Below are 22,511 nucleotides of genomic sequence, written 5' to 3' on the forward strand. Positions count from 1 at the left end.
ATTTGTACAAAATACAATCTACTCTACCTGAGGATACTTCCACATACAAATGTCTAACCCTGACTTTGTTATTCTCAAGAAGAAGAGTTTTGATGATCTTTTCCTATATATTCCTATGTAAAATTTTACCCCCATTGTGGCCTCACCTTACTCCTGGGGGATCAAGATATTGAATCTACACTACATGTACATGAGGCTGCTTCCATAAAAAAAATATGACAGATCATGACTTTTCTATTCCTCATAAGAAGATTTTCAAGGATTTTCCTTACATAAAAACTTTGACAGTCCATTGTTGCCCCGCCCTACCCAGGGGGTAATGATTACACTACCTGAGGATACAAACAACCATGGTTCTGCTTTTCTCGAGAAGAATATTTATAAGGATCTGTTCTACATAAAATTTTGATCGGACATTGTGGCCCCGGGCGACCCCCCGAGTTTATGATTTTAATAAACTTGAATCTACACTATATGAGGATGCTTTCACATAAGTTTCATCTTTTCTGGCGTAGTGGTTCTTAAGAAGAAGATTTTTTTGTTTTATGTTTCTATATAAAACTTTGATCAGCCATTGTGTCCCCGCCCGACACTCAGAGTTCATGAGTTTAACAAACTTGAATCTACACAATATCAGGATGTTTCGAAAAAAGTTTAATTTTTCTTGGCTCAGTGGTTCTTTAGAAGATTTTCAAAGATTTTTACTATATCTTCCTATCTAAAACTTTGATCGGCCATTGTAGCCCCTCCCTACCCCCTGGGGTCATTATTCGAACAATTAAATGTGAATCTAGCCTATGTGTGGATGTGTCCATATTATTAGATTCATCTTTCCTGGCCTACTGGTTCTTAAGAAGAAGATTTTTAAAGATATTTCTTAAATATTTCTATGTAAAAATTTGATCGGCAATTGTAGCCCCGCCCGACCCCCCGACCTAATGATTTGAATAAACTTGAATCTACACTATATGAGGATGTTTCCAGATAAGTTTTATCTTTCCCGGGCCAATGGTTATTTAGATTTTTAAGATCTTTACTTTATACTGTATATATTCCTATGTAAAACTTTGATCGGTCATTTTTGCCCCTCCCTATTCTCTTGGGTCATGATTTTAACAAACTTGAATCTATACTACATGTGGATGTTTCCATATAAATTTCATTTTTCCTGACCCGGTGATTCCTGAGAAGAGTTTTAAAGATTTTCCTGTATACTCCTATGTAAAACTTTGATCGACCAAAAAGCCCCCTTCCCCCGTAGCCCCGGGGGTCATGATTTGGACAAATTTGAACCTACTCCATGAAAATGTTTCCATATAAGGTTCATCTTTCCTGGCCCAGTGGTTCTTGAGAAGAAGATTTTTAAAAGATGCCATTACTTTCTCACTAATTTTTAATTTTCTCCCCTTTATTTAAATAAACTTGAATCCTCTTCACTCAAGGATACTTTGTGGCAAGTTTGGCTGAAATTGGTCCAGTGGTTCTTGAGAAGAGATCGAAAATGTGAACAGTTTACAGACAGACAGACAACGCCAGACAAAATGTGATCATGCAGAAAAGCTGCCTTCGGCTCAGGTGAGCTAAAAGAGGGAGCAAAGAGGTTGATTTTATATAATGTCTTTTCACATAGAACTGATTTATGAATATTGTTTGTTAATTGCCTGTACGTGTTGCTAAGGATTATCATAAATTTGCTTTTACAAACAATCCCTCGTTGTTTGTAAAGATTAAAAAGTTTAATGTTCAAATTTCTTAATTTTTGATAAGAACTTTTTGGGTTCGTTAAGTAAATTCTCCTTGTTAATTTGATAAACTCTTTAAAAGTTAAAATTGATTTTGTTATCATGAGCTAACAAATTGTTTAACAAAGAATCTCCAGGCAACGTAAAAACATATTTGGTCTCAAGTTTCATTTGATGTCTCCTGCAAAGCATTATTCAAACAAAATGAGTCAATAAGAACGTTCTTGTGACTCATTAGATAATAGCTGCATAAAGATCTCTCTATTGTAAAGGGAGTTCTCATATTATGCAACAGACAAATGATTCTTGATTATATCGGAAGATAGGTAAATAATATTTTTCAACCATTTTCAATGACAACTTGAATGTGTGCAAGGTATATGTTTGCAAACTTTATAAAGATCTTTGTCTCAAAATATAAAAAACGAAATTGCGTTACTTAGACAAAAAGGGAAATTGAAAAAAAATGACTTCAAAGAAACACAAAAGAAAAACTTACAATTTATAAACTCCATTCATTTGTGTTCGTAACGAGTTTGTTAATATATTAAATTAAATTCGACATAGACATATTATTGAATTAAAAAAAATGGATTGGAGTGCATATACAAATTCTTATTACATTTTCAACAACAACAAAAAATTACTGTTACACTCATCCCTTGACCTTTGAAGTGTTTCTGTCACCGTGAAAATATCTAAGTGATAAATTTTACTTGGAAGATAAAAAATATATCTCCTTTTTCCTTCCTTATATGCAGGGTTTTATATGTATTTAAAGAATGTTGATTCCATAGCTATTGAGAGAAAATAAACAATCCTACCATGAATAAACTGCCTTAGTTTCTATGGTTACAAATTCCAATGACATATCAACTTATGACATTGGGTTAAAAGACAATGGTAAATTAAAGGAATTACAGAATAAATTGTTGAAACAAAAACTACAGTTTTACTATCAGATTTAGAAATCATTGAACTCCTAAAATAAGTTTTTTTTAGGCTTACTGTTTTGAAGTTATCAAACAACTACGTAAAGAAAAGTTAATTTCCAACTGAAAGAGTTGAATATCCTCTTCTGTCACTTGTTAAAAGCGCGTTTACTGTTAACCTGTATTATTTGAAGGCTGCTGCTGAATTTCATCTTCAGGTATCTCATGACATCGGTAAAAGATAACTATAAGAATCAATATGATATTTAGCCCCATTACTGCCATATGGACAATCAAAGTACTGAAAGTACTGAAAAGCGGTTAGCATGCTTCCATGGAATATGACTGTACAGTGTAGAATAACACAAAATGCATACAGTGATGATATTAAAGTAAGTATGCATATCTTTGTCCAAAGTCATCAGCGAAGAAGCAGACACACTGACTTTTGTAGTACTTACAGGGATTTTTTTAGGGTCTCTCTGGGGCCGAAATTCGGCCCCATTCCCAATGCTGAAAAGTGCATGTTTTTCCCAGAATTATACCTAAAAATTCCCAAAATGAAAAAAAATATTAAGTTGCAAATTATTTAAATAAAATAATGAAAAACGGGTATTATGTTCCCTATGTGCGATGTACGAGCCATCCGAGAAGCTCTGAGAAGTCATTCGGAATACTACCGATGTTTTTATAGCGGGATCGATGTTGAAAAATTAAAGTCGGGATCGTCATTTAATAAATTAATGTACATGTATATCATGGCAGTCTCTCCAGTTTGCATCGGACGGCATTTTTCAGGCTGGGTAAAATCGCTCTTGAGTCTTATTCTTATAAACTGGTCAATCAGTACTGATTAATCACTCATCAGGAACAAAACTACTATCAACTTTTATTTTTTAACAAACTTTTTAAATAAAGGTAAAAAAGATGACAACGTATAAATATGTTCATTTACAATTTTATCATACTCTGCAGCTTTGCCATTTGTAAGCCCCTTAACTTCAACAGCCGCTTTTATTATTAGCAGTAAAGCTGACTGAAGCCAGTTTTATACAATAAAAGATAAGAAAAAAAAATTAAATAGTTGATTTTTGCTTGTTTTTTCCTTTTTATTTGTATGAATTTTTTTTTTCCCAATTTCAACCAAATATAGCTATTTTCCCAATCTTGACGGCCCCGGCCCCTGGAATCAAAGGGTAAAAAAATCCCTGACTTAACTAAATGGAAAAACCAATAACATCCCGGATTGATGTCACAAACGTATGTTTCAAAATATCAACCTGAGATTTTCAGTTTGAAAGACAGGAAGTTAAAAAATTTCTTCCTAATTGTCTCCATTGGTGGTGTCCAAAAGTGCTCAGAACGAAAAAAAAAATGTTGATGTTGCAAATTTAATTGTCTTTCATGCTCTATTGATTCTGAAATTAGGTAACTGCTACTATAGCAAACAACTCAAAAAGAAAATAAAATGATAATTCAAATTTTTTAGATTAATTTATTTGGAGTACTGTACATAGATCTTTAGCTGGCTAGTCTGAGAAAAACGGATGGACGAGCAGAGAATTTATAAATCAATTTGATTTCATAGAGCTTCAGTTTCGTAGGCTCACTGTGGGTCAGCAGGTGTGACCTGTCATTGGGGATGCTTACTTCTCCTAGGCACCGGAATTTTCAAGGATCCGTGTTTCTTTTGAGACCGATCACTGTTCATTCTGTATTTTGATACAGATACTGAGAACATCTGTTTATTAATATTATGAACTATTTCTCTCACAGGAAGAAAGACAAGTAAACAAGATTATAAAGTTTTAAGAAATGTACACTTTTGACTTTTAATACAATTAAATGTTCGAATAAGTAAATAGTATATGACAATTATTTAAAAAAGAGTCTTGCAAGCATGATATATATAAACGAATATATACTGAGTATTTGGCAAATATTTTTTAAAAATTGTGATCTTTTATAATCGTTTGTAATAATTAGACTGAGTACAGAATTTATCCCTGGATCGAAACAAAGCTTTCATTATCTTTTAAATAATTTCAATTGAGAAAAAAAGGAGAAGAAAACAAACGTTTCATTATAATGGAAGTAATCCATAACTGTACAACTTACAGAAGTATTCAGTTTTTTTTTATATAAAGGCTTTCTACATGTACTAGTATTACTTAAGTTAATTAAAGGGATGCCTGAATATTTTGGCAAGGAAAACGAAACTCGATCGAGAGATTCTCCGACGTTTTGCAGTCTGTAATAACCTTCAACCCCTTTAGCCAGTAATTAACCCGTCCTCCCTGTGCCAGTAGCATAATTCGGTCAAATATTTATTGTTCATGAGGGGTGCCTTATAATTAATCACATGCACCTGAAATTTATCAGTAAGTCTCTAAATTAGCCAAATATCGAAACATTCTACACCCTCTATATACAGTTTAAATACACAATTAAGGTGTGCAGCGCCATTTTGACCCCCTGTTCGATTCAGGCTTCAATATAACACATAAATCGGATATGCCTACTGGTTTTCGTGTAGCATTGGGTTCAAATATGATATTTCTTGCTATATATTTCTTCCTTAAGTTTAAATCCAACGCGTTGATAATGTTATCAGCTAAACTTCATGCTGACTTCGAATTTCGTCACAGGGCCCGATGGCCATCAGCTGACGTCACGGAAATTTAATCTCGACACCAAATGCTCCTATACATAAACTTTTTAAATACAACAATTATAAATTTATTTCATTGACAAACAAAATCAGAAAAAAAATAAAAACCGAAAGATTATGTTGTTTTGATAGTCTTGATTTTATTTAACATGTGTTATATGTGTTAGAAACAAATAAGGCAGAGGCTTTGTTGAAGTTTCCGTTGTCGATAGGTAGTGCCTTATGGAAGTTTCCGGTGTCGATACATGCCATAAAGCGGTTAGCGAAGCTAACCGCTTAATAAATGATGCGCCAACATGATAATCCTTTGTTTGAGTGTCTTCCTTTATTCCAGTGAAAAATATTGCCGTTGAAAGAGCGCTCAGTGTAACTGAAATTATAAAATCAAAGTGAAAACTCATTTACAGTACATTTTTTTTTAATTTAGCGCTTTGCTGAATCTTCTTTTTTATATTTTGAAGAAAAAATAAAATTGTAGATACTGCAAACTTTTATTATGGCAATTTTTTTCTTTAAACAAATTTGCTTCCATCCCGACGAGGCAATATTTTTTTTTGTTTGAAAGTACGTACTGTGCAAAATACAAAGGTAAAAAATAATTTCCAAGATGAGTTTGCTGTCCTTTATCAGATTTATGAATGCCAACATGACTATCACAAATAGGATAACAATTGAAGTCACATGGAATCCTGCTGTTGCCCAATGATATTCTATAAGAAAACAGTTTTACATATGAATACATAGGAAAATAATATTTAAAATCATCTCAAGAACAGTAAAACCATAATTAGACATATTCATATGAAACCATCCTTAGGAAGTGAATATTTAAGTATGTTCAAGTAATGACCCCGGGGGTAGGGTGGTACTACAACGGTTGATAAACTTTTTACATTGTAATGCATAGGAAACATCTTTAAAATTCTTCACAAGAACACAGAGTCATGATGCCATTAATATAAATGTCCCTTCCGTATTTAAATGTGTTCAAATCATGACTCCCAGGATAATAAAGGGGTAATAAAAGGGGATCACAGTTATACAACAGCATAGTCATTATGTAACACTATAGCTTAAAGGCATCCATAGGAAGCGTAGATTCAAATTTCTTTAAATCACCCCCTCTCCCCGAACCACTTTTTGGGAGTTGAACTATGTTCAATCTCCCATGGTTATCACGCAATTAACATGCGCAGTAATTTGTGTTGATTATATAGAGCCGAAAGCGAGGCTACTGTGTCGGCTGATTTACTCCCATGATATTCAACAGAAAACATGCATAAACATACGCCACAAATAGTTCATGTCATTTTCTCCTGAATTGATCTAATTTTCATAATGTAAGTAAATGTAATGATAAAGTAATCTTATTTTGAATATTAGATTTCGTTCAAAGTAAAACTAATTTATAAAGAACCTCAAAACTTTTTCGTAATGGAACTCATTTTTAGTGTAGCGTCGTACACTGAAAGAGATACGAACGACAACTCTACATACTGACGGCAAGCGGTAAATCTAGTTTTCCCGACGCCCGACGGTAGCAATTTCTTTTTTACCGGTGTACTGAATTTCATGAATATTTTCTTGGTTTAAATGAATTCATTAACGCATAAAAACTTTAGGAAACATGCGTATTTATTACTAAATCAGCAGTATCACTTGCCAAAAGCGGTTACTCTAGTACTCTGTTGTAAATGTTAGAACCAAAAACGGACACCGATGTTTTCGTAAAATCGCGATTAAAAACAACAAAATGAAGCATATATTTTTTTTTTAATAAAAGGAAAACCTCATTTATATACCAGATAATTTGTACGCACACAAACTCTCACATATACCACTGTTTTTATGTTTGGTCATTAAATATTAATTTTGTTTTTAACTTGGTATTGCTATTAAAAAAAGATTAAGTTCTGACGTACTCCATGTATATATTCGTGTAATTGAAATACATTAATTTATATTCACAGAGAAGTTTTATATAACAAACCTGTTAGCTCTTAAGAGGATGCTGTGTTAAAATCCATATTTTATCAACATTGATATTATTCCTGCGAAACTGAAATTTTCATAACACATGGGTAAAGGTGCCAATTAAGGAAAACTTTATTACAAATTTCAAGACTGTGAGCAGTGAATTATATAAATGACCAACCGCCTCTAATATGAAAATAATCGCAGTGTCCATGTTTTGCAATGGGAAACCCAAAATATGTGTAGGATGAAAATTAAAGTAAAGAAGGTGTTCAACGTCAATATGTAATAAAGCTTCTATGAAAATTTCGTTCAGTGGTGCAAGAAGAGTTGCGGATAAGAGATGGGTATACCTAAAGCGTAACAAACAGATGGACGGAAATCCCGATTAATGAATACCCTTCCGCTTTTCAAGCAGGGGGTATAAAAAAAAAGGACTAATGTAGGCAGGCAAGCATTATAACCCATGTATTTTTTTTGCTATTTAATGTCTCTGAATGTCTTTTTCAAGATTGTTTGCAACTCAAAAAATCTGAAACAAATGTCTGTATTTGAAATAATAATATTGTTCACTTATTTAACCTCCCGATCAAAGATTTTATTTTACACCATGTTCAACTCCCATGAGTGCTTTCAGTACTTTGATTTTTTCTTACTAACAATATTATACATATAAAACTTTTAATATTGAACTTTTTTTTTAACTTTTTCCAAGGAAAAGTTCTCATGTGAAAGATGTGGCTACTTGAGCGCTTGTCTATTCATATAGAGGCGTCATTGTGTAGCTGCAAAATTTGTTTTCGGCATTTATATATAGAAGGTTTTAGCCGTAAGGGATCCGTATTATGTCAAAACCTACTAAAAAGGAATCTCGGTTTTGAGTGTCTCACTCATGGTATTTTTCAAAATAAGAATGAATAAAGAGAGAATTTGTTTAGAAAAAACAAGTCATTTTGAATGTTTTTAAGTTTTGTGCGAGGAATTGGTGTGTGAATCACACAGCCTTGTCACGTAGGCATATTTCTATAAAAATATGCCTTCGTGCAAGTCTGTGTGATTCTCACACCTATAATTCACACTCAACTTAAAAACATTCCTTATATTTACATTTTACAAGTTTGAAATCACCAAAATTATACTCAATTTTTGAATATCTTGCTACCCTATATCATAATACTTTTACTAACGTCGCTGTAGCCTCATTGTGACGTCACGTAAGCGCACGTTTCTCCGTATATATTTTTACGCGTGAGTGTACACGAAAATGGTTTGCAAATCAATTTCACAGTTGGCTTACTAGAAAAACACAGCACATGTAAATACATGAAAATGAATATCTTTATTATAATGATGGAATATACCTTCATTCGAATTGTGTCAATGAATGCTCATACATATAATAATCTTTCTCTCGCTCAAAATAGAGCAAAAACTTCCAGTTTCGTAAGTTAATACTTTGTCGAGGTAAAATTTCTGTAAAATATTTATGATATGTGATGTCATGTTACAGATTTCTTACCGTTTTTAGATATATGGACATTATCTCTGTAGCAAATTTCACCTGTCTCCTCATTTGTTATGCTTGTTCTCCATATCCCTATATTTGTGGTGAGCTTTCCTGTGTTTGAGAAAATCCAAGTTCTTGCAATGGCCGTTACTGAGATAAACACAACAAAATTGATTAAAGCCCATAAAAGACAAATAATGTTTTTAGGGGCATTTCTTTCTCGTCTCTGATTTAAATAGAATGGTATAATGAAAACAAAAATTTCAAATATCATCTTCACTTGATATTTTGTTGTTGCGTGTTACAATGCAGTGATCTGATTTAACAAGTTTTCATCGGTGTTAAGCATGGGAAAACACCCATGCAAATTATATAACACTCAAATATTCAATCAATTGATTTTTGGATTTTAAACGTGTTCTTGCAGTCAATCCTTTAAAGCTTTACAAATGGCTGAAGAAAATTCTGGTAAGTATGTTTTATTCTATTAAAACTTTCTCCATTAAAATACAAATCTCATCTATCCGAAGTCAGAATCGTTATTTAAAACTCTTTTTTTTTAATTTTTCATAATATGAACATTTTTGAATACAAAAAAAGTAAGAGTAATAACTATTGAAAGATATATACATGTAGTAAAAACATGACATCTGATTAAGAAATGTTACGTTTTATATATTTCTGACCCTTATATGCAAGATGAATTATGTCTACATCCGAGGTATGTATGTTAACGGTAAAGATAATTATGTTTGCATGCATAAACATTATGGTGAAATGCAAGTCACCATTTTGTAAAATTTGAATTTAATGCTGGTAAACTTATTAACCAATGCCAGTAAAGGACATGGAAGCAAGATGCCATTTGATCATGTTGAATTATGTTGAGTTATGTGAACATGCAAGATAATATGATATAAATATCTACAGTGAACTTTAAATAATATCGGAGCAATTGCCCTAATAGTTACTATGAGTGATTATGGTGATTATGTCTCGTTTTGTATTTTCTATGGTCGATACAATGGCCATGTAAGAAAATAAATCTATCGTAAAGCCATTTGCTGAGGGACTTTTTTCATACTAATATTTAGACCATTATATACTCTGAACTAAATTTCTAAGTGATCACCTAACATATTTAAAGTTTTAAAAAACAAATGCATTCAATAAATAATTTCATGGTTGATGAAGCATGTTTCAATTCGATGTGGCATAAAGAACTATATGCGGCATATTGCATATATTTGCCCCAACAAAAGTTAAATTTTGAAAACTTCCTGAAATGTGCTGAATTCAATAAATTCTATGAGAAATATAAATTAACAGAAAATATTATATAAGAGGATTATTTTCGTAATTTTCAATGGCTGAAAGGACGTCACGTGATATTCCTCCTTTTGTGATAACGACGCGAAAGCGCGTCGGCGGAAAATGATAACTCACAACAGAGCGTTCGGTTGCACCGAAGTTACGTAGAACGTGACGACACAGTATGAGAAGCGTGTTTTTAACCATTGTGACTTAATGATAGCCTAGTCTGTTTAGTTAGGACTGCATTAGCGCATTCATTTTGAGTGATTATATATAATATAACAATTATGGACTTGAGTGAATGGTCATTATGTGGTTATAAGGACTCATGGCAATTGATATTGACCTCAGACACAGAAAAATGATAGCGACCTCGCAGGCTCGGTCGCTATCACTTTCTGTGTTTTCGGTCATTATCAATTGCTATGAGTCAGAATTAATAATTTTGTAGGCCTTGCAAAACTATAGAACACATGAACAAAGAGAGACAAGCCATATTCGAAAAATTCCAGTGAAAAACAAGTGATTTCTAATACTAATCTAACAAATTACTTCGTTTGACTAAAGTTTACCAAGTTATTATAATTGACATGGAACTGAGTTTCAAACATATTCCGTTATTATATCACCTTGTTAACAGATTCAGAAAATAAGTATTTTACGACACCAAATAATGGTTTTTCTTTTAATTCAAAAGTTTTTAAATATTATAGTCAAACGATAATAATTACTTAAAAATATATACAGGTAGGTCTACGCATACATGAATGTTTAATTTTGTGACCTACGAAAGATTTCTCTCTCCATACATTAAAGAAAGATAATAGACTAAAACATAATTTATCACTGTGTAAAATTTTATATCAATTAATTGTTTTCATTTTTATTTCAAATATATTTCAGTTTGTCAAAAGTTCAATGTTTTTTGTGTTTAATTAGTGCTCGAGAAAAGCTTTGTGATTGTTAATTTACTTATGATTACTTCGCAAATTTGGTAGCGATAAGAACGTAAAAAAGCATTTTGCGAATGTATTGCAACTCAGTTGAATTAAGTGATGGTCAATTTGCGCTGGTTAATTTATAACAAAGTGTAGGGGGCTAAGTCAAACATTTTTCTTATCAGTTTTGTACTGCTGAATACAATGTCATGTTTTCATAACATTATGACAAACTGAAGGATTATTTTCACCACCAAATACTCGTACCTATACCTGTAACATCGTTTTCTAGTTCAGTCAACTATGCAATACGTTAATTTTAATTTAAAATATGTTTGATTTTCAAAACAAAATGTTTATATTCTCGAAGAATTTAAAACTGAGTATTTTCAACACAAATACTTGCCAATCTGAAGCTCAACGCTTAAGAGAATCCCCGAAAAAAATTGAAAAACATTTTGTTTCTACGTCATAATATCCTTCACTTGTAAAGTGTCTATACATTATATAAAGCTCCTCTTTTAATCATTCTAATATATGATAACAAATTAAGTGCAAATTAAGTTTTTCTTTCCAAAGCAGGATCTTTTTTGCTGCTGTTGAAAAAACAAAGGAAAAAAGTTGCATCTACGCTGTTGCAAATAAGCATCATATTATTAGCAATAGTCATTGGACTCGATGATTGGTCAACAAACCAGTTTGGAAGACAAGGTCTTTGGCACCATTGCAACGACAATGGAAGTTATCTCTGTTGTTACACAATAGATTCGTTTATATCAACGATGTCGAACACAGAAAAGGTTACACCAGGTAATATTTGCTGATAAGTTATCTCATGAGACATAGAGTATGATTCTGTATATATTTCTGAAATTGTTATTCAAGCAGAAAACGTATAAGTGTGGTGATAAAGAATTATTTTAAAAAATCTCCATTAAACATAAGCAACAGTATGTTATGCTTAAGTTTTTTTTAATAAAGGTTGGATAAATGCAGTGAGAGTTCTTTTGATTTTGGCATTTTGCATCATACTGATCGTATTTATTGTGATATTAGTCGAAGCAAAAAAGAAGTTTTGCAAAAGGACTCATCCAAAAGTTGCAAGCGTTGCAATCATACTATTTTCCACCTTGTCAGGTATATAATTTTCTCATATATATTTTTTTCACTTTATTTAACCGACTAAATGAAAGAAAGATGTTTAAACTGCACAAAATATTTTAAAATCTTATTCCTTGTCATTAAAATTTAATAACATGGACAAATAAAAACACATCTAATTATATTCTGCAGCAATATTTATTATATCTGGAGCCTCTGTGTACGCAGATCATTATGATGAATATGACTGGACAGCGAACTACTCAAATAAGCGTCCCTCTTTTATTTTGTGCTGGATATCTGCTGTATTTGTATCAGCCGCAGCAGTTGTGACTGTGTTTAACACAAAAAAACATTGTAAGTTTCTTATTGAAAATTGCACAGATAATTATGTCTTTATTTCTCATTTTAAAATGAATACATTTATCTTGCAATTGAAATAAAAGGAATGTATCCGTTCGGTAAATCTTTATTTGAAGATTAATGGGCTGTGATATGCCAGCCCTTTATTTTTGGTAGTGAATATCGAAAAATATTTAACAATATGTCAATGTTAACAACCTCTAAACAAAGCCGGAATATAATTATAACAAAAGTGGTACAATTTGATAAATTATTATAAAATTCATAGCTTGTTTTCTATCAACAAAATATGTTTATATTCTTAAACCATTCTTCATGTGTTATATTGGCAAACAATACATCCAATCATACCTGAAAAATGAAAGTATGAATTTTTACATAATCAAACAAAAATGCCGATCGATATTTGAATTGTAGTTGATTAAAATATGTCCTTTGCTTAAAGCTATGTAGATGAACGAAACGTATTTATTTCCAGTTACCTCTTCCAATAATCGAGTTGGATCAGAGAGCAACCAGACACAAGTTCAAGAAATGAGCCGGGCTGAACCATCTGCACCTTTCGCAGCATCGAATGCTGGTATTGTTTTTTAAATTTATCATCAAAGACAAATAGTTCTACTTTTTAGCTCACCTGAGCCGAAGGCTCAAGTGAGCTTTTCTGATCACATTTTGTCCGTCTGTGTGTCTGTCTGTCCGTCTGTGTGTCTGTAAACTTTTCACATTTTCGACTTCTTCTCAAGGACCGCTAGGCCAATTTCGACCAAACTTGTCAAAAAGCATCCTTGGGTGAAGGGAATTCAAGTTTGTTCAAATAATGGCCGACGAAAGTTTTAAATACAATGTTGTGAGATGTGTTGTATTTGTATTGTTTCATCTTGTATATTATTAGTAACATTAAGTTTCTTGAACATTCCAGAGTGGTCATTATGTTTGGTCATTTTTTCTAGAACATTCTTGAACTTTATTCATGTCCAGAACTTTCCAGGAATATCATGTATTTACAATTTCTAGAATATTCTAGATTTATGATACTGTATAAATACCCCGTCAATTCGATGCATAAATAATTGTGGATACTTTGTCGTATAAGCACTATTGAGATATAACTGGGATATATTTTCACTGGGACATTGTGTGCAGCAACGGACACTCTGATGTATGTATTTTTGCTAAGTTTGTACTTTATGTTTCATATACTTATTATATATTAATGTTAATAAATTATTGTTAAGTTTAAATTGTGTGGTTGATCTTTGCTGGCATTTAGGGTTATTTTGACCCATAACAGAATTGGGGGCTCGTCCGGGATCAAGAATTTCTTGCACTTTTGCAGTTTATTGTCAAAATTTTGTTAATTGAACCGTTAAATTTGATTATAAGCCAGCAGAAATCAGCATGGTATTTTCGGTCACAGACTTTCTTAATTCGCCAAGTGTTCAGGTTTTTGATACATTAAAAAAGGATGACTTGATCGCGTTAGGTTTGCATCTTGGGTTAGAGGTTAAATCTTCACAGAGAAAGCAAGACATTAGAATAAAGGTTGCAAACAAACTAGTTGAAGAAAACATCTTTGGAAAATATGATCTTCCAGATTATACACTTAAATCAGAATCTTATAATATGTCAGAATTTCAGTATCAAGTAGAGTTGGAAAAAATGAGATTTGAAGAACGAGAGCGTGAACGGAAATTTGAATTAGACAAATTAGAAAGAGAAAGAGAAGAGCGAGAAAGAGAAAGAGAAGAGCGAGAAAGAGAAAGACAAGAGCGAGAAAGAGAGCGTGAAATGAACTTTGAATTAGAGAAATTAAAATTACAGAACCAACCAGGACCGTCAGTTGTCAAAACTGAATTTGACGCAGCAAAAAATATCAGATTAGTTCCAAAATTTCAAGAAAAATCTGTAGACAAATATTTTCCCCAATTTGAAAAGGTCGCAGAGAATCTTAAATGGCCACAACATGTTTGGTCAACAATGTTACAAAGTGTACTTGTTGGAAAAGCGGCTGAGGTATACTCTGCACTAGGGGTAGTTGAGAGTTCAGACTATGAGAAGGTCAAAGCAGCAATATTAAAAGCCTATGAATTAGTACCTGAAGCGTATAGACAAAAGTTCAGAAAGTATAGAAAGTTTGATAATCAAACATTTGTTGAATTTTCACGAGAGAAAGAAGATTTATTCGATCATTGGTTTAGATCTAAGAAACTTGATAAAACTTTTGATAATTTGCGCCAAGTCATCCTGGTAGAAGAGTTTAAGGAATGTGTTCCTCAAGATTTGAAAACACATTTAGAAGACAAGAATGTGAAAACTCTTGAAGAGGCAGCAGTCATATCTGATACTTATGCTCTGTCTCATAAAAAGAATTTTGTATCAAGAACTCAGACTAGCAGTAATTCTACCAATTCAGACACATATAAAAAGAGTGGTTCAGGGTCTCAGTCTTCCACAAGTTCCCAGTCTCCATCCCAAGGTGGTTTTAAGTCCGGTCCAGGACGTGTTGAAGGATCGTCTGGAATAGGGTCGCTTCCTACTTGTAGTTATTGTAAGAAAAAAGGTCATCTGATCAGTGAATGCTATAAACTTAAGAGAAAAAATGATTTTGATAAAACTCAACCACATGCTTGTGCGGCAGTTAGAGGTGATAGAGAAGCCTTAGTTTCGATTTGTTCTGACACTCCTGATGTCCAGGGTTCACAGTCCAGTTCTATTGATTCTATGGAGGATTATAAGCCCTTTATGTCTCAGGGATTTGTTTCACTCGGTGACTCTAGCGAAATAAAACCTGTCCAGATTTTGAGAGATACTGGTGCTGCACAGACGTTATTGTTAGAGGGCGTGCTTCCTTTGTCTGAGCAGACTTCTACTGGTGGGTCAGTTTTATTACAGGGTGTGGAGCTAGGCGTCATTGATGTTCCCTTGCATAGAATTAGTTTGAAGTCAGATTTAGTTACTGGACCTGTTATCGTAGGTGTTCGACCTACTTTTCCAGTTCCAGGCATTTCTTTGTTGTTAGGCAACGATTTAGCTGGTGGAAAGGTTGTACCTGATCCTATAGTTTGTGAGAAAATCACTTCCAATGTCATGTGCGATGATGAAGATGATGACATTTATCCAGCCTGTGCTGTTACTAGAGCGATGGCCAGAAGACGAGAAATGGAGGCAGACCATACTCAAGCCTTTGACGAAACGAATTCCTCTGTTGATATTGATTTGAATGACACTTTCTTATCTGACCTTGATGGCACTCAAACAAGCATGGAACCACACAATATCAAGAAGCAAGAGAAGAAAGAACTTTTACCAAAATTTGGTGGTGAGGATGATGAGTTGCATCCACTAGTTAGCCAAGGCAAGGACATCCTCAGCCGAGAACGTTTACTCTCTGAACAACATAAAGACCCAGATATCATTCAACTTAGTAAGAGGGCACTTCCACCAGAAGAGGCTACTAAAGTTGGAGAATGCTTCTATATGAAAGATGGCATCCTTATGCGAAAATGGCGACCACCTGACGCTTCCCTAGATGAAGTGTGGCGTGTTGTTCACCAGATAGTGGTCCCAGCTGCTTATCGTCGAGATGTCATGAGTTTAGCTCACGATACACCTATGGCTGGTCATTTAGGTATCAATAAGACTTATAACAGGATTTTGAGTCATTTTTATTGGCCTAAGCTAAGAAAGGATGTTTCGAAGTTTTGCAAGTCATGCCATGTCTGTCAGATGGTAGGTAAACCAAATCAGAAGATACCATCTGCTCCTCTCCAACCCATTCCAGCTTTTGAAGAACCGTTTAGTCGAGTGTTAGTAGATTGTGTAGGACCTTTGCCTAGGACTAGATCTGGAAACCAGTATTTACTTACCATTATGTGTACATCCACTCGGTTTCCTGAAGCCATACCTCTTAGGAATATAAAGGCAAAGAGCATAGTTAAGGCCCTAACCAAGTTTTTCAGTTTTGTAGGAGCACCCAAGGCAATTCAGTCGGACCAAGGCTCAAATTTTATGTCGGAGTTGTTCCAGCAAGTCATGCATGAGTTGGGTATTAGGCAGTATAGATCAACTGCTTATCATCCTGAGTCCCAGGGAGCGCTAGAACGTTTTCATCAAACCCTAAAAACAATGCTGAAGACCTATTGTTACCAGTATGAAAAAGACTGGGATGAAGGGGTTCATCTTGTACTATTTGCTGCACGAGAAGCAGTCCAGGAGTCTCTTGGGTTCAGTCCTTTTGAATTGGTGTTCGGTCATACAGTTAGAGGTCCTTTGAAATTGTTGAAGGAAAAGTGGCTGACTGAGACTAGTGATCTTAATCTTTTAGATTATGTATCTGATTTCAAAGAAAAACTTTACAATGCTTGTAAATTAGCACAAGGAAATTTGAAGAGTTCTCAGATGAAAATGAAAATGTGGTATGACAAAGATGCCAGAAATAGGGTGTTTAAGCCAGGTGATAAGGTTCTTGTATTTTTACCTATTCCTGGTCATCCTTTACAAGCCAGATTTTATGGCCCTTATGAAATTGAAAGCAAGATCAGTGATGTAAACTATGTAGTTAAGACACCAGGTCGACGTAAAGAGAAACGGGTTTGTCATATTAACATGTTAAAAGAGTATTTTGAAAGGTGTGACCGAAATTCTGTAAAACCAGTTTCCACTTTAGCCAACGCTAAGACTGTTCAAAATTGTATTGAGAGTGATACGAGTGTAGAGATGAATGAGAAAGATTGTAATCAGAGTGTCCGCTTGAAAAACTCAGAAATTTTGGCTGATTTTGATGCCAAACTTGGACATTTGAACATTCACCAAAAAGAACAAGTTAAAAACTTGATGAATGAGTACCATCAAATCTTCTCGGATGTTCCAAAGAAAACTAATGCAGCTTGTCATGATGTTATAGTTGGCGACGCTCTGCCTATCAAACAACATCCGTACCGTCTCAATCCAATAAAATTACAGTACCTAAGAAGGGAAGTGCAGTATATGTTGGACAATGACATTGTTGAACCTAGTAAAAGTAATTGGAGCTCACCGTGTATTCTTGTACCAAAACAGGACGGTTCCTACCGATTATGTACAGACTTTAGAAAGGTGAATTCTGTTACCAAAACTGATTCATATCCAATACCTAGAATTGATGACTGTATTGACAGCATTGGAAACGCCAAATTTGTCAGTAAATTTGACCTGTTGAAAGGCTACTGGCAAGTGCCGTTAACAGAAAGAGCAAAAGAAATATCTGCTTTTGCTACACCAGATGGACTTTACCAGTATAAAGTAATGCCTTTTGGCATGAAAAACGCACCGGCTACATTCCAAAGGATGATTCACTCCCTCCTTCAAGACCTCGAGGGATGCGAGGCCTACATTGATGATGTCGTCATGTACAGCGACACATGGGATGAACATCTCCGAATCATGCGTGCTTTGTTTGACATTTTAGCTAAAGCAAACTTAACTGTGAACCTTGAGAAGAGCGAATTTTGTCATGCCTATGTAGAGTATTTAGGTCATAAAGTAGGTCAAGGTTATGTTACACCCATTATGGCTAAAGTGGAAGCTATTGCAAAGTTCCCGATTCCTACAAACAAGAAAGAGTTAATGAGGTTTTTGGGCATGGCTGGGTTTTACAGAAAATTTTGTCCAAATTTTTCCTCAGTAGTTAGTCCACTTACAAATCTTTTACAAAAGAGGGTTAACTTTGAATGGACAAAGGACTATGAAAAATCCTTTCATAAAATCAAATCTGTCCTTATGAGCAATCCAGTTTTGTCAACTCCAGATTTTTCTAAGCAATTTAAGCTTACTGTTGACGCTAGTGATGTTGGAATCGGGGCAGCTTTGTTTCAAGAACATAGTGATAAGGTAGATAGAGTTGTTTCTTATTTTTCAAAGAAACTTACAAAATGTCAACAAAAGTATTCCACCATTGAAAAGGAATGCCTTGCTTTGTTGTTAGCCTTACAGCATTTTGATGTTTATCTGAATGTTACTTTGCATCCAATTCTTGTATATACGGATCACAACCCCCTGACATTTTTGCATAAATTGTCAAACAAGAATCAAAGACTGACTAGATGGAGTTTGTTGTTACAAGAATACAACATAACAATTAAGCATATCAAAGGCAAAGACAATATTATTGCAGATGCCTTGTCCAGAGTATCATGAACAAATTAGATTTTGTATTAATGTACATAAATTTTATTTTAATACTACGTTTTCATTGACATTCAAACTTTTTAAGGGGGGAGGTGTTGTGAGATGTGTTGTATTTGTATTGTTTCATCTTGTATATTATTAGTAACATTAAGTTTCTTGAACATTCCAGAGTGGTCATTATGTTTGGTCATTTTTTCTAGAACATTCTTGAACTTTATTCATGTCCAGAACTTTCCAGGAATATCATGTATTTACAATTTCTAGAATATTCTAGATTTATGATACTGTATAAATACCCTGTCAATTCGATGCATAAATAATTGTGGATACTTTGTCGTATAAGCACTATTGAGATATAACTGGGATATATTTTCACTGGGACATTGTGTGCAGCAACGGACACTCTGATGTATGTATTTTTGCTAAGTTTGTACTTTATGTTTCATATACTTATTATATATTACTGTAAATAAATTATTGTTAAGTTTAAATTGTGTTATTGATCTTTGCTGGCATTTAGGGTTATTCTGACCCATAACAGAATATATATAGAAAAACTCTTTAAAAATCTTCTCCTCAAGAACAGAAAAGCCTTAATTGCTAATATTTATATGGAAGCATCCCCAGGTAGTGTAGATTCAAGTTTGTTCCAATCAGGACCCCCGGGGGTAAGGCGGGGCCACGATGGCCGACAAAAGCTTTATATAGAAATATATAGGAAAACTTTTAAAAATCTTCTTTTCAAGAATAGCATTGCCATAATTACTCATATTAATATGGATGCATCCTCAGGTTGTTTAGATTCATGTTTGTTCAATTCATGAAATCGGAGGTAGGGCGGGGCCAAACTTTTGGATTTAAACTTTTCAATAGTAAACCAATTACTACTTTTTCCTAGCCACAATACTCGGGTGAGCGATGTGGCCTATGGGCCTCTTGTTTGTTTTTGTTGTTTATGTTTCACCAATTCTTAAACGAACAGAGAAATAATTTCTAAATCATAAGAAATTTTTGACACTCATATACATATGTTCAATATGAACTTCAGCTAAATTGAAAGGTAGTTGATCATTCACTAGAATTTAGAATTAATTTCAACAAAATTTATTTTGAAGAATGTCACATGAAGAAAACAAATCCCTTTCCTTGGAAATAAAAGATCTGTTGACCTGAAAAAAATAAGGTGTTTAATACCTTTATCAAACACAAATGACGGAGATGTGTTATAGCTGCTTAAAATATTTGCTATGCAGATGTTAACGCCCGTTTGACATTAATTTAATTTTAAATCTTTCACAGGCAGATATATAAAATTGAGGGATGGGGTTTGATTTTTTACCTGCTGTTCCAGATAGCATCTTGAACCCTATAACACACAGACAGTATCTTCTTAATTCAATATTATATACATGTACTTTACATTGCATAATTTGTTCTATACAGTTGATTCACCTAATACATTTCTGTGATCACTATTCTGAAACCAAGTGCTGTTATTAGAGGTGAAATTCACGGATCTTTCAAATGCATCCCTGCATGTAAACCAATTTCGTTGCTACATGTAACGACTTAGGTTGTGTGATGGCATATAGACTGAACATGTTTCTGCAAAAATAAAATCCATGAAGAAGACCAAATTGGAAGTTGGTGGTGTTACAAGAAGTTTAAGATATATATATATGGAACTAAAACTCCTCTGTCTGTTTCCCATGTCCAATTAAAATGTGAAAGTTTGCGATTTATACATACCAATTACCTCTATGTATTCCTTGTACCCAAAAGAGATCTGTTATTTGTCTAAAGACGCAGTCCTTGACAGGAGAAATGTCAATGTAGAAACACTGCTTACGAGTAAATATGTCAATATACGCGACATTTATTACATGTAATCATGTTCAATTGCTATTCATTCCTCATCGTTTTATTTCAGTTTTTTTCACTGCCTTTCATCATTTAGTTCCAATATCATCTAAACCTATTATTCACGTTTTCTTCACTTTTAAATGGGGAATATCTTTTCCGATTGCCTTAATGAATCCTTTCGAGATACTGGCTAATGATGGTATTGGCAGGTTTCCATAGCCTAACCTTTCCATTGCCAATTTCTCATTTCAGTTGTTTTATGGCTGGATTGAGCCTATCCAAAATACTTGTAGTGATCGTACTAAGCCATTGAACTTTGTATTATGAGCACTTGCTCTTTTAAAACGATGATTTAGCAAAAAGATACCTTGCGATTTATTGCAGTTTCTTTCACCTCATTATTATACCCCCCGCTTGAAAAGCGGGAGGGTATATAGTGATCGGGATTTCCGTCCGTCCGTCCGTCTGTACGTCCGTCCGTCCGTCTGTTACGCTTTTTCTCTTATCCGCAACTCCTCTTATACTACTGAGTGAAATTTAATGAAACTTTCACAGAATCTTTATTACATATTGCCATTGTGCACCTCCTATTTTACTTTTTTATTCGACACGTATTTTAGGTTTCCCAGAGCAAAAGATGGACATTGCCATTTTTTGTTTACCTTTGACGTCACATAATAGAAGCTTCTGGATAACATTTCATAGGACGAGTTATTCCTCTTTACACATTACCCTAAAACAATATAAAGCAACACATCGACATTATGGGAGGCGGGGGGTATCATTTAGTGAGCTCATTGCTCACAGTACCTCTAGTTTTTTTCTACTTCTAACCATCCAGTCTTCGCTGCTTCCGGTGGCCTTTCGTCAATTTTTGCTGTTTCTCGATCTAAAAAGATTTGATATAGGGACTGATTTGCTTCATTCTTGCTTCATCCATTTATTTTGTAATCAAGTCTGAAGTAGAAAGAATGTTGGTTGCTCTCTCTGACTTTAGTCTGTTCAGCCCTTATTTGAAATGTAGCATCTTTTTCATTGTCAATTTTTCTTCTTTGATTGGTATGCCTTAACAAGTTGACGTATTGAATTCGAGTTGACTCGGTTACAGGTCGGTCAGGTTACGAGTTGACTTGATACCCTTCAATTCTTCACTATGGACTCATTCAACCAGGCTGAAGCTAGCAGCCAATAGCAGCAGCCAGTAAGCGCGTAGAAGCTAGCAGCCAATAAGGAAATTCATCAAAGAACTGAGAGTACTCTGACGCAGTACTGTTTTTAATACGTAATTTAAGATAATTAATGGTTAATGATAAGAAAATTAATGCAACAATTAATTACATAATAATTCAGATACTCAGAGGCAGTAAGGCTCACCTGAACATTTTTTTTTTCTTTGTTAAAACCGAAAAATAAGAAATAAATTACTTTATAATTTTTATCCAATGGAACAAACAAGCACTAGGAAATGGTTAACTCCTTCAGGAAGAATCCCTTTTCAACTTCTTCAGGGACCTCAAAATTATGACAGGGCCAATAAGCTAACCTGAAATTTGATTAATATATAACAAATGTAAACAGAAATATGGCACAAGTGTAAACTAGGTTGAAGTATGTTTCGAACATTATTACTGGGACAACTTAATGAATCTAGTAGGCTGTAAATTACCACTATCAGTGGTGGTGGTGCCACCAAGTGGTTCCAAAAGCATTTTTGATATTACTGGCAGGTATTATACCCATGATTTACTAGTATAAAGTGATCAACATTACTATGGCAAGATAGAAGGGCCCAAGGATTATTATTTCCTGCTATCAGAAGGAGCTTTAGTGGTACCACCAGGTAGTGCCAAGTACATGGGTCATATTTCAAGCAATCATTCGTCATCAATTATTGGTAATTAAGTTAAGGGTCTTAGGAAGAATCCCTTGTCAACGTTTCAA

General features: G+C 33.9%; 2 protein-coding genes across 2 annotated transcripts; one reads left to right on the forward strand and one right to left on the reverse strand.

The window, feature by feature from the left end:
• Nucleotides 1-5,032: 5,032 nt before the first annotated feature.
• LOC134231782 (uncharacterized) lies at nt 5,033-9,116 on the reverse strand. The gene is made up of 4 exons (XM_062713746.1): nt 8,839-9,116; nt 5,918-6,055; nt 5,619-5,715; nt 5,033-5,042 (listed from the first exon to the last, which is right to left on the reverse strand). The coding sequence occupies exons 1-4, from the start codon at nt 9,098-9,100 to the stop codon at nt 5,033-5,035; spliced, it is 507 nt and encodes a 168-aa protein (XP_062569730.1). The 5' UTR covers nt 9,101-9,116.
• A 141-nt stretch (nt 9,117-9,257) lies between these two features.
• LOC134231781 (uncharacterized) lies at nt 9,258-13,122 on the forward strand (the record flags this gene model as incomplete). The annotated part of the gene is made up of 5 exons (XM_062713745.1): nt 9,258-9,294; nt 11,661-11,888; nt 12,060-12,215; nt 12,372-12,536; nt 13,021-13,122. Coding segments are annotated over exons 1-5 (670 nt in total), but the record flags the coding sequence as incomplete, so codon positions are not given.
• Nucleotides 13,123-22,511: the final 9,389 nt, after the last annotated feature.

Source organism: Saccostrea cucullata, unplaced genomic scaffold (assembly GCF_032062105.1).
Source record: "Saccostrea cucullata isolate Sc308-1 unplaced genomic scaffold, CSIRO_AGI_Scuc_v1 ctg4258, whole genome shotgun sequence".
Lineage (NCBI taxonomy): Eukaryota > Metazoa > Mollusca > Bivalvia > Ostreida > Ostreidae > Saccostrea > Saccostrea cuccullata.